Source organism: Cinclus cinclus, chromosome 1 (genome assembly GCF_963662255.1).
Source record: "Cinclus cinclus chromosome 1, bCinCin1.1, whole genome shotgun sequence".
Lineage (NCBI taxonomy): Eukaryota > Metazoa > Chordata > Aves > Passeriformes > Cinclidae > Cinclus > Cinclus cinclus.
The window spans coordinates 46,913,311-46,930,663 of record NC_085046.1 but is presented as its reverse complement, the minus strand read 5'-3'; the positions used below and the strand labels follow the sequence as shown (position 1 = coordinate 46,930,663).

General features: G+C 39.0%; 1 protein-coding gene across 4 annotated transcripts in view; it reads left to right on the top strand.

Annotated features, from left to right (window-relative positions):
* The window catches only part of ELMO1 (engulfment and cell motility 1), a 308,693-nt gene that overhangs the window by 270,297 nt on the left and 21,043 nt on the right, over positions 1-17,353 (top strand). For all 4 annotated transcript variants that reach the window (XM_062509803.1, XM_062509813.1, XM_062509822.1 and 1 more), the window contains 2 exons: positions 6,538-6,701; positions 12,311-12,423. In XM_062509803.1, coding sequence (XP_062365787.1) covers positions 6,538-6,701; positions 12,311-12,423 — 277 coding nt within the window. The remainder of the gene's footprint in view (positions 1-6,537; positions 6,702-12,310; positions 12,424-17,353) is intronic.

The window sequence follows — 17,353 nt, the reverse complement described above, 5'->3', positions numbered from 1 at the left end:
CAGATGGAGTCAATCCTTGTAATGAACAAATGAGAAAATTGAGAAGTCCACTTTGTTTTATTTAAAAACATCAGAGGTGAGAACCTAGGATAAGCCCAGGCCCTGCTCGGCAAGCCAGACAGGCAAACAACTGTGTGTGCTGCACAGGGTGCTTCTCAGGACACCAAGTTCCCTCGAAGGACCAGGTGCTGAGCACCTGGGGAGTCTTTATAGTCTTTGCCCCTCACGGATTGGTGCGTTTTTCAGTCCTCACTTTGACTGGCTTCTTTCTCGGTCACTGGTTGTTTGATAGGGGGGGTGCAATCTGGACCAATCATTTTGGAGTCCTTTGTTCTTATAGGCTGGCACATTGTCCAACCACAATTCAAACTGTTGTCCTCACCCCATGAAGTAATGATCTAGAAAGTTCCCTTCACCCAGCCAACCGAACACCCACACTGCAGTGCCACCAAGCTGTCAATCATAACTTACTCATGAATATTCATAACATCATTACAATGAATTAACAATTCATAACTTCATAACAATTAATTAACAATTCATAATCTTATTGCAATTAATAATTTTATCACATTAATTAACAACCCACAACTCCACCCCCGAACATTAACTCATTTATAACACTCCTCAGACCCCTTCCTTTCTTTTTCTCAGCCTCCTTTTCACACCCTGTTTCATGGTGCTCACTAGTCTTGTGCTCATGACCCTGATGCTCTTACTCCATCTTTCTTACAAGAATGTAAAAAAATCCTCTATCTCCTCTTCCATGATTGTGGATTAAGAGTAGTCTCAGCCCATCAATTCCCAGGAACTGTGTGGTTTCAATCTTTTTGCCCACACCTGGGATTCATTAGTCAAGGGAAAATAAAAATCAGAAAAATCAAGCTCTCTGAAGTGTAAAACAGTTGTGATCACTCAATCTTCAGTCTTTTCTTTCTTTGCTGCTTGTCCTTCTGTGTCTTGGAATCCAGTGCAAGGTCAAGCTCTTCAAGTTCTCTTCCCTCTTTTCCTCACCAGAGGGCAGGCAATTATTTGGGTCCTGAGGCTCTGAACAAAATTTCACTTTATTGCGACAGCATCAGGTTTTCTGACTCCTGCTATAGAACCTTGTGTGGAACTGCTGTCACATCTCCTATCTCTCAGCACCATCGTGGTATCTGCTAGGTGTGCTCATTTGTTCTGCAAAGTGAGTCACTGCTGAACTGGATACTGATACTGATCCTGCATGGAAATAGACTGCTCAGCTATATCAAAAGCATTGCATTGTTTCAAGTCTCTTTTCTGAAGACTGAAAAATGTCTTGGTTCATACTAGAAAATTAAAATCACAAGCAAAAAGGAAAGAAGGAAGGAAAGAAAGAAAGAAAGTAAAGCAAGCCAAAACCACAACGCTTTTTTTTTGCAATGGGTTTTAAATTCTGCAGTAAAATGAGGGGATAAAATGTATCAGAGCTTATATCTGCTAAATCCTTGACAGCTGCTTTGTCATCCTGTTTCTGAAAATGAATCAATTTAATTGTTCCTGTGTCTAGGTATATCCAGACAGCTTAGAGTTGCCTCTTTACTGCTGGCTAGAGTAACTGTCCTTGTGTTCTGGAGTAGCTAAGAAGACTGAAAATGATGGGGGGGGGGGGGGGGGAGGGGAGGTGGAAGGGGTTTGTAATTCCAGAGTACACAGACTGTAATAGAAGTAATGGTCTGGAATTTTGGAGTCTCTTGTCAATGGTTAGATTGTGCCAGCACTGACTTTAAATTTGCTTGTGTAGGAGGGCATGGTTAGATTAATATTCTAAAGTAATGTGGAATGAATGGTTGGTACAGGCTGTGACTGAGACACTAGTGTAGTGAATTCACAGACAGAAATATTTTGAGATTGGGGTGGAGGGTGGGGGAATCACCATTATTTTTGTAGGACCTTGAAGCCTCTCAGGATGATTCTTCTGAGTACTCTGAAAACATAACCATTGATCTAGTTATAACAATTTATCCTTTGGGTCTAAAAATGTCTCAAATTACCTGGTGCACACATTAAACATGTAAAGTTTTCATGAAAGGAGTTGCCAGGCTGATAGTAAGTTGAAGTAATTTCCTTTCCCTTCAGAATTAAATTTTATTTACGGCCTCCTTTGTCAGTAAGCTCTGTTCAGTAAGTGTGATTTGGCTATTTCATTCTACAACCTTGTTTTTGCCTGCCTGGTGGAGTTAACTGAAGGAAATCTCTTTGTGACACTGAAATGATCAAGCTGGATCTCAATCACCAAATTATGTTTCTACCTGCAGTCTTTAATTTGTATTAACCAAGCTACTTTTTTTTATTTTTCAGGAATGTTTAGATAGGATGGAAGCTATGTATTAATTTTTTACAACCAATTTGCAGAGAGATGTCTTTCTTCCAGTTCTCCATTTGTTGGCTGGATGATTTTTAAATGGTCACATGAAAAAACTAGTGAATGAGGGCCTAAAACTTCTCACAACTCAGGTTCTTCAATTCTGGTTGTAGAGAGGAGTCTCCCAATGAAGGGAAGTTCAGTGGCTGCTATTTTATCATGTGCTGCAGTGGGGTAGGGGAATCACACCTTGCAGTACTTGATCATGTTGAGCCAAATCAGGAAAGTACTGAACTAAGCGCATCATTGTAATGTGTGTTATTTATATCTAAGTCTTGTCTGTGCAGAAGAAAGGTAAACTGTCAAGATTAAGACCAGTCGGTCAGCATTACATGAGTCACCCATCCAAGCAGCAATCAGTGTAAAAGTGCCCCAAAATACAAGAGATACAACTTAGAGGCTTCTCTGATGGCATCCAGATATGTTCTTGCTGCTGTCATTGCACACATCAGAGGGCATGCTTATCCAAGTGAAACATTGATATTGTGGGGAAATTTTGAGAAGGGTTCATCTCCTGTCTGGTGCTCCACAGATCAGAGAATCAGCATGATTGGGGCCCTCCTTAGAATATCTAGTTCAAGCCTTACCACCATGGACAGGGACACTTTCCACTAAGCCAGGCTACTCAAAGCCCCACTGAGCCAGGCCTCGAACATTTCCAGGGGTGGGGCATCCACAATTTCTCTGGGCATCCTGTCACTCTCATGGTAAGAATTTTTCTTCGTACCTAATCTAAACTACGCTTTTTCAGCACAAAGCCACTACCCTTTGGGTAACACCCCAGATGGGTTGTTGTGAACATATGGGCCCTCAGGATGTTCTGGCAGAGGTTTCTGAAAAGATTGATGCTGTGAGTTTGTAGAAGGATTGTATCTGGTGAGTGGAAGGCTCAGACTTAAATTTCCATAATCCTGCAGGCTAATGTGTGTCTGAGAGGGCTGCCTGGCTTCTCTAGTTAATACCAAGAGCAAACTTTGCATCAGTATGGGGTGAATAGAGAGGTCTGTGCTTTCTGTAGATGCAAGCAAGCTGCTGAAATAAGGTCAATGAAAAGCTTGCTGTAGAGTTTGGCCCTGACAAACTGCTCCTTTTGGCATTAACAATTTCTCATTCTTTTTATTTTGACCCCTTGTTGTAGAGCCCAAGTTCAGACCTCTGTTCCACCCAGAAAGAATAGACTTTATTTGCACAGGCAGAAGTTGTCATAGCAAGAGACAGAAAGGAGGGGGTTAAATGTTGGAAAGCCAAAGTAGTCAAGACTATGATATGACAAAGATGAGGTCAAATAAGCAAAACACAGAACAAACTAGACTAAAACACCTTAATGAAAAACATGTAATGGCAGAATCCTAGCTATTGAAATATGCTAAATGAATACAAAAATCTGGGGAATAAAGTCCTATGTGTTTATTTTTTAAAAAAATTGTTAGTTTCTTCCTGCTGTCTTTCTCTTCATGTCTTCAGTGAATTTACCTTAGTTGCAACACAGAACTTGGACTCTCTTACCCATACAAGAAGCCGTCAGATAAGAAGCACATGATTTAAAGCAAATGCATCCTCTGAAACACTCATTTCTAAGTAAGAGTAGCAAAGCATAATGTAATTAAAACAACTGTCTACAGTGTCTATGTACAATCACATTGAGTGGAGAATACCTTTAATTTCATTTAAGGTCAGATACATGAGGAGGAAAGGTTGATGCTGTCTCTCAGAGAGCAGAAATCAAAGGCTGGCAACTGAGCACTGGAAATTGAATAAATTAGAAGTCCTTGGCAGTGATTCCCAAATGCTCAGGAGACTCACTACAATCAGCAGCTTTAACACTTTGGCCAGCTAGTTAAATAATGTTGGCTATAAACATTACAAGGCAAGTGATTGTCTCCTTACCCACTGGCCCTGGGTCATATGCTTCCTGCTCTCTCTCCCTCTCTCTGTAGCAGGGGCAGCCTCTAGACCAAGGGATGTGAGGCTTCTACACAACAGCAAAGAAGAGGATTTTTCTCTGTTTTCATGTTAACCCTAAAAATAAATTACAGAGAAAGGTGTTGCAAATAAGTGACAGACCTCCAAATCTAATGAATTTAAACCTCCTTTGCAGAGTTTAGCCAAGAATGAACACTGCTTCATGTGATCATGAAGGTTTAGAGATCAGACTGGAAAGATCCTCATGCATCCAATTCCCTAAAATATAGTATTTATTAATTCGTTTGTCCGTTTGTTTTATGAGAAAAAGTAAGAGACAGCTTCCCTAGTGTGAGTTCCTGAATTCAGGAAAAAATCTATATATAAACAACAAAAAATCAGATCTGTATAGATATTTGAACAAGCTCATAAAACTGAAATTATATGCATGCATAAGTGATTGCAGCATTATATATATATATAAAATCAATTTGCAGCAATAGGTAGTCATTGTCAATAAGGCAGAAAGAGGAAGACAACATATTTTTAAGCATCAAACTTGGCACTAGAATTATATGAGCCACTCTTTTCTGCTGTTTCTTTGAGGATGTTTCCTTTGTGAACATGTTCTTCATTACATAAGGGCTTTTAGTTGTTAAACCAACACCCAGTGAAATCAGTAGGATTATGCCACCCACCTTTTTGGCATGATCCATCAATGTTCAGGTTTCATTTCTGAGGTGTGACAGCACCTTTCTTACTTGGACTGCTGTGGACTAGTGAGTGCACTGTGAATGCAGGTGAGGAGGTGTCAATTCCTCCGAGCTGTCAGGTGCCAGTCAGGAGTTCATCTTTCAATAGGGAAGTAGCTAATTCTCACTGGTAGACCAGCTAAGTAATTCTTCAGTTCTTCAGTTGCTTAGTTTCACCTGCTGGACACAGCTAAAATGAGTGCTTAGATTGCATCTGAGAAAGAAGGTATGTCCCAGGAAGCAAAAACAGAAAACAATGCAGACAATGAGTCAGATGATTGAGGCAACACATGTGAAGCAATTAAATATTTATATGAAACAAGAAGGTTTTGGAATGATTAAGGAATCTCTGAGGGGCTGAGTTTCTGTTTTAAGATGCATGGTGAAGAAGAAAGAATAAAGGAAAACTAACAGCACAGAAAAAGCTTTGCCTTCTGTTTGTGTAACTGTTGATTTATGTCATTACCATTTTCATAACAAGGAGCTGTTACAATTTCCTACTGTTTTTTAGCTTTGTCATTTGGGTGAGATGGGCCTTTCTGATTATGATAAATTGCTCTTTCAGCCAATTTAAGCACATCATCAGATAAATATTTTGAAGTATGTGACTTGCACCATCACCAAGGAAAAGAGTCTAGGATTATGGAGAGAGAGAGAATAATCTCTCATATGTATTTATCTGAACTAGATCCAAGCAATTCTCCTTAGTTAACTGTGTCTCAGCAGTTTTGCCCTGAAAAAATTACTATGCAGAATAGATGGCTGTTGTCTAGCCATCTTTCATTCTCATTTTTTGGATTTACATTGGTTTTGGCATTTATTTAAAAGCAATCCTATAATATCCTTGGCAAAGTGGTATCTCTCTTTCCCTGACTAATGTGCTCTTTTAGTGAGTTCTGTTTCCTTCACTGTGTGTGGCACATCGTGCCTGCAGTGCAAGGCTCTCACAGAATCTCTGAGTGGTTAAGGTTGGAAGCAACCTCTGGAAGTCATCTGGTCAGCCTTCCCTCAAGCAAGGCCACACAGAGCCAGTTGCCTAGGACCATGTCCAGACAGTTTTTTAGTATCTCCAAGGATGGAGAATCCATCACCTCCCTGGGCAACCTGTGCAAGTGTTTGATCATCCTCACAGTTAAAAAGTGTTTCCTGGTGTTTAGCAGCGTTTAACGGGTGTTTAAATTGTTTCCCATATTCCAGTGTGTACCCATTGCCTCTGGGTGTAAGGGTTAAAAGGAAGGAATGGGATAGTTAGCAACCCTCCCCCACCCTCAAAAAAACTCCACTTTGGTCACAGAGCAGATGAGCTTTTGATGTAGGCTGTGATGCCCTGTCAGAAGTTGGCTTATTTTCTGGTTATGTTGCTGAAAAGTCTAAAGAGACCACATAGTACTAGTCATCTTCTATATCTAGAAACCTTAGTGTGACCTAGAGTAAGATTTGAAACAAAAAAACAGCAAGTGTTAACACAGCTTCATTTTCTTTCCTTATTAACTGCAGGTAATGCAGGTAGTGAAAGAACAGATAATGAGAGCACTCACTACCAAGCCTAGCTCTCTGGATCAATTCAAGAGCAAACTTCAGAATCTCAGCTACACAGAAATACTGAAAATACGCCAGTCTGAAAGAATGAACCAGGAAGATTTCCAGTCTCGTCCAATTCTGTAAGTATTGTCTTCTCTCCCCACTCGTTTTTTCATGTGAGAATGACATTTATGAGCTCTTCTGTGAAATCCCAGGGAGAAAAGCTGTCCAGGGAGCTGTGCTCAAAAGCAGTAGTGAGGCATCTACTTAAAGTACATAACGTTTTCTTCTCCTGGGAATCATAACTTTTTCCTTGAGTTCAGTGAAACCAGATTTGGCAAATCCCAGCAGGATTTTACATGGTTTATTTATATGAAGCAGTACTTTGGTATTTCCTAGCTCTGTGTGATTGTGAGCCTGATTTTGGAGCTGGTTGTGGCTTTCAAAAAAAACATTAAACTAATCAAACACCACAACTTTGTCTCCTGTTCAAGGCCTCTCTAAGCAAGTCTGGGAGAAGCCCTGAAGAAGAGGAGTCAATACACACTGAATTTCCCAAAGAGTTGTCCTTGTATATAACATTATAAATTGGTGTTAATGACAAGCATTCATTTACTTAATTGTAAATAGCAACATTCTGGCAGCTAGCCAGTCCTTTGCTTGTTATTTACTGCAAAGTATGGAAGGCTAATATTACCTCCATAGCTCCTTCTCATTTCTCAGAATACTCTTTGTTCTGTTATGTGAAGAATGGATGCTGCACTTGGCTCTGGACTAAGTCTGGGCCTGTGGCTGAACTGATTGCACAGGACAGATGCTGACTCTGTGCTGTGCAAATGTTGTATTGAGAATAGCAGGAACCTTTTGACATCAGCCAAGAGGTGTTAAGGACTCCAGAAGCATCAGCTGAAATGCCAAGAAATCCTGACTGTTGCAAGTGGAATGGCTCATGATAATCTAAATCTCCTTTTCCAAGGCAAAATACAGAAATTAATTTGTACCAGAGCATAATTCAGAAGGAGTATATTAATTTTGATTTGTTTCTAAAGGATACAGATATCTAAGTGCAGGCTCTGGGGACACATTCCTCCAGGGGCAGCAGGGCAACAGTGGAAGTGCAAGCAAAATAGAATTATAAACTAAATTTTAGCTATACCAGTGTGGATCAAAGGGGGACTGCTTCTTTTATGTTTCCAGTGTGTTGGAAAATATGACCTAATGCCCAAATAGAACTGATGTCACTTGCAGTAATGCATCACTTAAAAATCTAAAAATGGTTCCAGTTAGTTTTGTATTGTTACACTGCTCAGAAAGCCCCTGCAAATCCCCTGCAACATTTATCAGTTCAAAGCTGCTCAGAACTGCAAAGCTTGTCACCAAAGCTTCTCATCTTCCCTGCTTTCCCAATGACTCAACAGTTTGATACAGGTCAGTTATTTATATTCTCTTGCACCATCACCTAGCATTGAAAGACTTGCCATTGCCCTGTGCAAGCTCTTTATTACCAGTGTGGAATCTTTCACCCTGGCTAGTTGCTGCCACAGTGCAGTCTCCTTTCCCATCATGAAACAAGTGAAACAGCCAACACAAATAGCTAAAAGCAACTAAAGTGTTACCAGAGAATCATTTCAAATTCAGGAGAAAGGCTAAGCCTAAAGGCTATAAAGGCTAAGTGAATCGATGAGGTGTTTATGTAATCACAACTTCATTTGCAGAGATTTATCTCCATGCATTTGCATTTTGATTACATCCATGATCACTTGTTCTTGACTGTGAAAAGAAACAGTCTTTACTGAACTCTCTAAAATTGTGTAGATGGCACAGTAGATAGAAATACAGAATCATGGCCCCATTGTAAGGAAAGAGACTGAATGAGAAGAGCAATCCTGGCTGTGCTGTTTATTTTAAAGCCTTGCAGATATGCTAAAAGAGATTGTGCACATTGCTGACTGTAACATCAGCAGACCTTGTTTAATTATGCTTTAGAATATGGCAATCAGGGAATGGTTTTTTCTGCCTTGAATATGATATAACTCTTTATTTTTCTATTCATTGTATGAAGCACTGTAGTTTTAAGTGTTCAAGCTGCTGGATAAGAGAAGCCTCAGTGAAGTTGTGTTTGAATGTTAACTGGAAAGTATTTCCCTAGATCCTCAAAACTAAATCAACCTTATTTTGCAAGGATTAGCTGTTTCTTTTATATGAGCATTGTTGTATCATATGAAATAAAGCTTTATCAATACCTACTTTTGATTAGGAAAAATAAAAAGTCCTTCAGAATAGAATCAGGGATTTGGGATTGTTTTTGATCATCCAAAATGTCCTTCCATAGTGAAATGGTAAAGTATCCCAGTTGCATTTTGAATGGCTGTAGAAGAAGTTGTCTAGGAATCCTGTGGGCCTATAGAGGACCAGAGATCTCCTTAACAAATTAAATGGCAACACTGATGGGTTCATGCTAGATAAAAATTTGGCCTCCCATTAGGGACTTGCTGGTTAAAGGAGAGTTAATGGCAACTAGGGAGCTATTACTAAGTAACATCTGTGTGAAAATCAGCAACATACAGGGAAAGAGAAGAAGGTATCTGGGTGCTTTTCAACTTTTTATATTACATATTTCTCTGCAATGTTGGGAAGAGTCACTACTGCCTTCTCTGAATGCATGATCAGGAGAGGGAGAATAGCTAGATGCTGGAAAGGTAAAAGGACAAAACACATGAAACCAGTTCTGGTATTACTCTCCCATTGTGTTGTAATAATTTAAATGTCTATAATATGCCCCATCCTGGAAAGAAAACCACTATTGAGTGAGTCTTAACTCTAAGCTGGAAAGGTAAAAGCTGGAGACAGTTTTAACTGGTACTGAAGAATTTGTTTGATGTAAAAAACTTGAAAATAATTTCTAATGATTTTCAGATATTTTAAAAACAAGTAACTGGTGTTAATATTGCCTTCTGTGTTAAGATCAATGAGATCACAAAATTAGCAATCATATATATTAATGTGTGTTTCCCTCAACCCCTCTGTCTCACCAGCACACCAACTTTTTACATTCTTATGGGACGGAAACACAGTAGGAAATTAATGGCAGTTTTTAAAGTCACTGCCTCCTTAGACTTAGTCTGTTCTCTCTCTTCAGAAGAAGAAACTGTTTAGCAAAGCAGAAAAAGCAGAAACTGTTTAGCAAATGTCATCTGAGAGACAATAAATAAATAAATATTCACTAAATGTATTTGCATTTATGATCTTCCTGTAACTCATTTTTCCTAATGGATTTTAAAATAAGGCAGGAGGGCATACTTCTTGCACAAAGATTTTTTCCTAACCCTTCTGTCTCTAGACACTAATTGTGAGGAACAGAATTCTATTGCCTTCAGACAGCTTTCAGAAGGAAATACAGAGTTTCAAAGAAATATATCTTTTGTTTGCATGCTGTGGTATGATTGTTCTGACCCATTTCTGTCACCTCAAAATGGTGCAACAGAAACCTTGACAGTGAGGAGCACTAAGGGGCAGGATCACGTCGCAAAAATATATCTGGAGTCATGATGTCAGAAAAATGGCTGAGAACCATACAAGTCAGAGTAACCATGTGTTGGCATGAACTGCTGAGGACAGTAAGTGCAGTAAGTCACCATGGCAAGGGCTTGATTGTCTTACAGGTTTTCACTAAGTCCAGACTTACAAGAGACTTTCTCCATGGAATAATGAGTTGTCTCCAACACCTCTGTGTGATCAAGTTCAAGGACTATCAAACAGAAGAGAGTAGCACACTGAGCTTCATGACTGTGAGAGCGAAAATGTATGTGAGCAGAGGGTCTCCAGAATATAACCAAAGAATCAAGAGGTCCCTTCTTTCTTACCTCTCCTTCTCCCATGCAATGTCTGCCTTAGGCACCAAAGTATTTTAGAGAGAATTACCTGTTTAATTTTGGGTTGGTTAAAAAATCCTTCCCTTCCTCTGTTTTATAAAGGGCAGGTGGCGCATTAGAGGCCAGAAGACAGAATGTTATAAGCAAACATTCAGATCTTAATATGCTGGGTGACCCATTAATTTTTGGCTTTTTGGGTAACGTCTTACAAATACAATGTTATGATATCTTTAACATCTACTTAATGATAACCATCCAGTTTCTGAGGTAAACTACTTAAATGCTTCATACCACTCTTGAATGTTTGAAATTAGTCCAGCTGGAGATTTAGTCAGCATCCTGGACTGCTGAGTAATCCACACTTGTGTTTCAACACTGTTATCTTCATCCCCTGCTCTCATGTTTTACCTGAGGCATAGGGAAGCTTATCAGCTCAGTAAAGGCAAAACATTTATTCAAGCACAAAATTATTTTAATCACTGTATTTAACCATTCTACATATTTATATCTTAGATCCCAACGAGAAACCAACAGTGCTTGGAAATTCAAGTCCTAAAGGACTAAACGCATTTCCAAAAGATGGCCTGTTTCTATAGTTACAATGCTTCCTTGACCAGATAGATTTTCACAGTTTGTAAATATGAAGCATTATGCATCCAATCATTTTGTTGACACCTAGGGAAAAGAGGGCATTTTATTTTAAAGGCCTCTTCTTTGTAGCAAAGGATGTGCAGTGATATCAGTGGGGGTTTGGCAGATCAAAGGCATAGGATCGAAATGAGTGTGGAAATCAGCAGAGAATGGGCTTCCTATGTTTTCAAGAAGAGAAAATCTTTTGTTCTCTCTGTGGGATACCACAGCTTAGCTTCCTTTTGATTATGATTACTGAACATACTGCCAGACAGAATGATCTTTGGTACTACCCAATTTGCACAGCAAGGCAAAATTATGGTTCTGACAAACTTCATATTTTATAAATCCTCTACACATTCAGTTATATTTTTTTTAAACTTACTAGGCTTGTTGTCGAGTTGTTGTTTAAACCTGTCTTTTATGTATTCTTAATTAATCTGAGGATATAGCTGATGAATTCAGACATCTGTGAACTTATGAGATGGTGTATGAAATGAAACTTTAAATATTATGTGCATATGTTTTCTGCCTAGTTCTGGACATGTTGAACTCTTATCAAAGTAAGATGGAGAAAATGGATATTCTGAAGGCTATATAAGATTATTTCAAGATGTATTGTGGGTCTCTGCACTCCTGAGCAAAGGTGAAGTTGTGTCCTTGGGTGATCCCTAGTCATGAGCTAGTCTTCCACAAATTCTGATGATAATAAAGTAATCAAATTAAATGAAATTAAGAAATAGAATACAGTGCTGATCATTAGTTTTGCTCAGTGGCATTGCTTCCTGCTTTTTATTGTTACAAAATGTTCTAGCCTTCTTGCGTTGCCCTAAATAATAGTGCTAGAGAAGTATACCAGCATAGGATCATGCCACAAAAGGTGACAGACCCTTAAATAAGCTTCACAGGGCTCCTATGATGAAATAGCATTATTTGCTCTGGAAAAATCTTTTTGATGCATTATAGCAAGTGTTATTTTTAGAATGAGTAAAGTAATATAAAAACAAGTAACTTGCCTGAGTCATACACTGATGTGGTAGCAAGGAGATGTCTACAACAAATATATCCTGACTCCCATTTTTTGTTAAAAGGAAAAGAGTTTCTTTTGTGGTACAGACTAGATTCTGACCTGGGCTTGTCTGTCACTGATGTCCCCTTCAAACGCCTTGCAGAAACATCTTGTGAGACTGTTTCAGAGGAAAGAGGATGGTCTTTGAATTTGACAAGTGCCTACTTTCTCTTCCAAGGGAACTAAAGGAAAAGATTCAGCCAGAGATCTTAGAACTGATCAAGCAGCAACGTCTCAATCGACTTGTGGAGGGCACCTGCTTTAGGAAACTCAACAGTCGGCGTCGGCAAGGTACAACTCAGACTCCCTAGTCTGGCTTTATATTGTCACTTTGGTCTGAAAATTGAGCTGATGAATACTGTTTTCACTGGCAGGGTCCTTGGTTGTAGTGCTGTGTTGACTGCTTTTACCAGGAGCCATCTGAAGGCATCTCCAAATTAAAGATTTTCAGGATTTCCTGTTTACCTGAAACTGGTTTCAGCTTTATCACACAGATGATCTGGAACAAATTCAGCCTTTGACAAAATCTCAAGCAGCAGCTTCACATTCTGAAATGAGTATTTTGGTTTCTGCCTGAATGTTCAGACTTCTTGTTAATCTCAAAACAATGTCTTTGCAGGAATAGCACATGAAACTTGAATTTGAATCTCTGAGTTTGATCACCTTTATGTATGCAATAAGTTCATTTCTGCACCCATCCCTCTAGTACTGCCTGTCCTTTGGTTTAGTCTTACATTGCCATTTAATTATAATATGGTGTTTAAACATGCTCGATGAAAGCACTTATATCAGTAATTTGTGTACCTTCATATGAATACTTGATTGATATGGGAAGATTATTCTCCCAGTTCTATGAGTCATTGCTCAATCTATTCAGTAAAACTCCCTATGGTTCTTTTCCCCCTCATAAAGGCAGGCTTCTTTCTCCAGATAATGTAATAAGGACATACTGTAAATTCAGCAGAATTATTAGAAATCATATCCAAAAATTTCCCTTTAAACCCCTCATTTTGTGAGGATTCAGATTCCTGTTTATTTTCCTTTGTAAATACAGAACAAATTAGAAAGTTACAAAAGCCAAGAGTAAGAACTGACAAGGATCAATATTTGAGACCGTCAGATTAACTGGGGGAAAGTGCATTCTTCACAGAGAGAAGTATCCCTGCAATGCCTCCTTCCTTAGAAACAAGGAGGCAATTTTCCTTAATGTAGGGAGGGTATGTATAACCTCTCTGTCATGCACAAAAAACACTTATGAAGCCCACTGCACAAAAAGTCAATATTCCACTGTGTATTTCTGTACAGACTGGGTGGAGAGCCATGATACATGTTTTTCCTTCATAAGCATACTCATAGAGTGAAAGTAGATAAAATAATATGTAGTTTGTCTGGCTACCAGGATTGAGGGTTGTTAATTTTATTCCTCTCAAATCCTTAATCCAAATGACTCAAATTCAAGGGAAGAAGCAGGATTTGTGCCAAATATTCTTTTTGCTGATCTCCACGAGGAAAATAGACTGGTTATTTTATCTTAAACTGTTGTTAGCTCATGATTTATAGGATCAAGTGCCCTAGAGAGTATAAATTCACTCAAAAGAGTACATTTGAAGCTAAAAACTGAAGTCACTTGGTCTGTTCAGCCTGGAGAAGAGGAGACTGAGGGGAGACCTCATTGCAGTCTGCGACTTCCTCAAGAGGATAAGAGGAGGTGGCAGACACTGATCTATTCTCTGTGATGCCCAGTGACAGGACCTGAGGGAATGGCATGAAGCTGAGTTCCGAGGATGTTTTGGTTTGATATTAGAAAAGTGTTTTTTATGCAGAGTGTGGTCAGGCACTGGAACAGGCCCTCCAGGGAAGTGGTCACAGCTTTAAGAAGTATTTGGACAGTGCTCTCAGGCACATGGTTGTAACATTTGGAGATGGTCCAGTTCAGGGTCAGGAGTTGGATTCCATTAACCTTGTTGATCTCTTCTAACAACTCAGCATACTCTGTATGTGATTCTGTGACCTGACACTGTGTGATTTAATGAAGCATGCTTGGTGTATAAGCCATTCAATTGGGATCCTTTTTTTGCAAGGTGCAGTGTCTGGCACAGTCCAAATAGCAAATACTGGCAGATGACAGGGAGTGGAAGAAGCTCTCTTGAAATCAGCATTTGTCCTTCAGGGTCTCCCGTTCCCCAGAGCAGCATAACCTGTAAAACCAGGGCTGTTGTGATGTCAGGAATTAGAAGATGAAGAAAAATTAATGGAGAATTTGAGGTTTAGCTAGTGATGATATTATGACAGTCTGTCTTTCAGATAAATCCTCTGAATGTCCTGATAAAAATATTAGAAGTCCCAGATTCTGAGAGTGTCTTCTGTTAGCTTTGTCCCACATTGCCATCTCCTCTCTCGCAACCTGCCTCCCTGTACAAGTGGCCCGTGCTAACTCAGCAGGTTCAGGAGCCCTTGTCAATTGCTTGGTGCTCCAACTGAATCCACTTGTCATGGAGCATTATCAAGACTCAAAAAAGGCCCTGGTTCATCCAGGTTCATATGGAACAGAAACAAAACCAGAAATGAATATTGCTCTGAGACATCATGATTTGCATGTTATGTGACAAACTAATTGTAAGAGAAGCATGATCAGGTAGGTGTTACACTAAAGTGTGTATATGCTTTTTTTGCATTTGCTATGATTCTTTTCTCCCTTTAAGACAATCCTGGAACAAATGCCACGAATCGGCAGAGTGTACAAGAAGAACCTGCATGTGGCCTACACAGAAGCTGAAAGCATTAAATTGCCCATTTAAAAATAATTAACCCATGATAAAGACTCCAGAGCAAACTTCTGTTAAGACTGTTGTTTGAACATGAGATAGGACACACATGGTTAGTCACAGTAAATTGAAAAAATTGTCTTACAAGAAAATGAGAAGGGAGTTTTACAGCCTCTTTTGGCCTTCTGAGAAGAGATTAAACACTTTCTTATATACTTAGCATTGGAAAGCTTCCAATCCAACAAGTGATTCACTGGGGGGATGCTGAAGATTAAGCCATGAGGTACCTACATTCAGATTTCTGCTTTTTGTGTTTCAGTACAGGATTATCATAGAAGGATTTCTCTACAGCTGAAATTCAGAAATATCACTGTTGCCCCAGCAGGATCCTTAGCACTTCTGAAAAATATATGGCCTTCCCCTTGCAAGGTTTTCATAGAAGAACTGCACCACTAATTCCTGGGTTTTTGTTAAGTATCTTAATCATTTGGAAATTAAACAATAAAATCTAACCTATCCTTCTGATCACTGTTCAATAGCAGATCATTATGTTCTGCAGATCCCCACTTTGTTCTTGGACCATGAACATCTGCTGACAAATAGACCTCTTCAGCTTTCTTCTTCCATAAATAATTCCTAAAAGAAAAGGGATAATACTAGGGAAGTGCCAAGCACTCTACACCCCCAGTAGTTATTATTTACAGTAGATCTCAGTAGTAGATAAAGGCATTTTATTGAGGGTAATAGATATTTCTAATGCTGTCATCCAGTACATTTGTAGTATATGTTGCTGCATGCACTCTTGAAAATAAATTCCCTTTCTACCTTTATAAACATTGTAGAGAAATTGCATGTTATTGAAGTGGTTTTGCAGATAACATGACGTTTCTCAAACAGTAATATTTGGAAGGAAGGGAAACCCTGGTGATACACATCATTAAATTAAAAACTCAAGGCACCATGGAAGTAGCCTGGAAAGAGAAAGCTTAACTTGAAACAAAAAAATCAAGTGAAGACAGATTTTTAATCTCTTGCTAGGATGCATAAATCACAATTCCGAGTAACAACACGCACTTTGACTTTCTTCTGCCAAGCTCTTTTCTACTGCTACTTCATCCTAGTCTCCATAGTACCACAAAAAACCTAATATTCTGTGAGTTCATGACTCACTGAGATGAGCCAGTTAACCAAATATGCCTCCAACAATGCCACAGGTCAATTATTTGCCAGTTATTTGGAGATCTTCCTGGCTTGATCTAGGCAGTTAAGACCAGTTGTAGTGAAAATGTCAGTACAATTTTAGTAGAGACAGAAAAAAAAAAGAAAAAATGTGCATGCCCACATGCATATATAGATACAAAATCTACACAGATACATGTTTTCACAGATATATTTAAAAGCACCTTCCTGTTGCTAAATCTGTGAGGATGATCTTTGAACAAAAAACTTCTATGGTAACCTCAAACATATCTTGGGAAAAAGTACATATTCTCAGCTTCTGTCCATGCCTAGCTGAGCTATTTACTCCCCAGTTTCTAACAACAGAGCAGTTCTGCACTAACCACAGCAGTCCTTTACCTGGAATAGTATTGTTAGAGGCATATGAGTCATTGGCCATTAATTTACTTGGAAACACACTGTGTGAATACCAGGCACTCTGTAGCCTATCAGCAAAATGTTCTGTGCTCTGATATTTGTTCACAATTTTGGATATTACTTTTGTAGCCAAATTGTAGCTGATTTTGTTATTTGGGATTTTTTTAAACCTCATATATAATCTTCAACAATGTGCTGCAATGTATTTAACCCCCTGGCTGCTCTAGCAAATACCTGAAAAATTAGAACAATTTGCTTGGAAACTTTTCAGATTATAAACTAGAATGACTAATTCTGTTTCCCAAAGAAGAATTCCTAGAGTTTTGGAGGGTTTGGATAATGTTTCTTCTTCATTTTATAAACACCACTTTTGAGTAATTTTCTTCTTCTTCTTCTTTTTTTTTTTTATTTATCAATTTAGAGCTCAAAGTAAATGCTGGCTACTTCACATGTGCTGTTCTGTAATTAATACTTCTTCACCCTTTTTCTTGATGGAAGCAATTTCATATAATTTTTGTTTTGACTGCAGGATCATACTACACACTACTTTTCCAGTACAGTATTGTTCAGCACTTGCACTACAGTAAAATAGCTGCATCCAGTTTCAGTGTTCCCCTCCAAGGCACTGAAATCTCATGTGAGTGGGATATTTACTGATACACTGTTTGTAGCATCATGTACAGCTGAAGTGAAAACCAGGATGATTAAGGCTGAGATGGCTGTAGAAACAAGAGTCCCTTCTCCTAGCAACACGCTATCACCCTCCTCAGCCTGGCTGGTTCAGTGATTTAGTGGCTGTGGTTGAGGAAACCCCGTTAGTTCCATTTGTAGCTTTCATTTAAGGGTTTTTCCCTTGACAG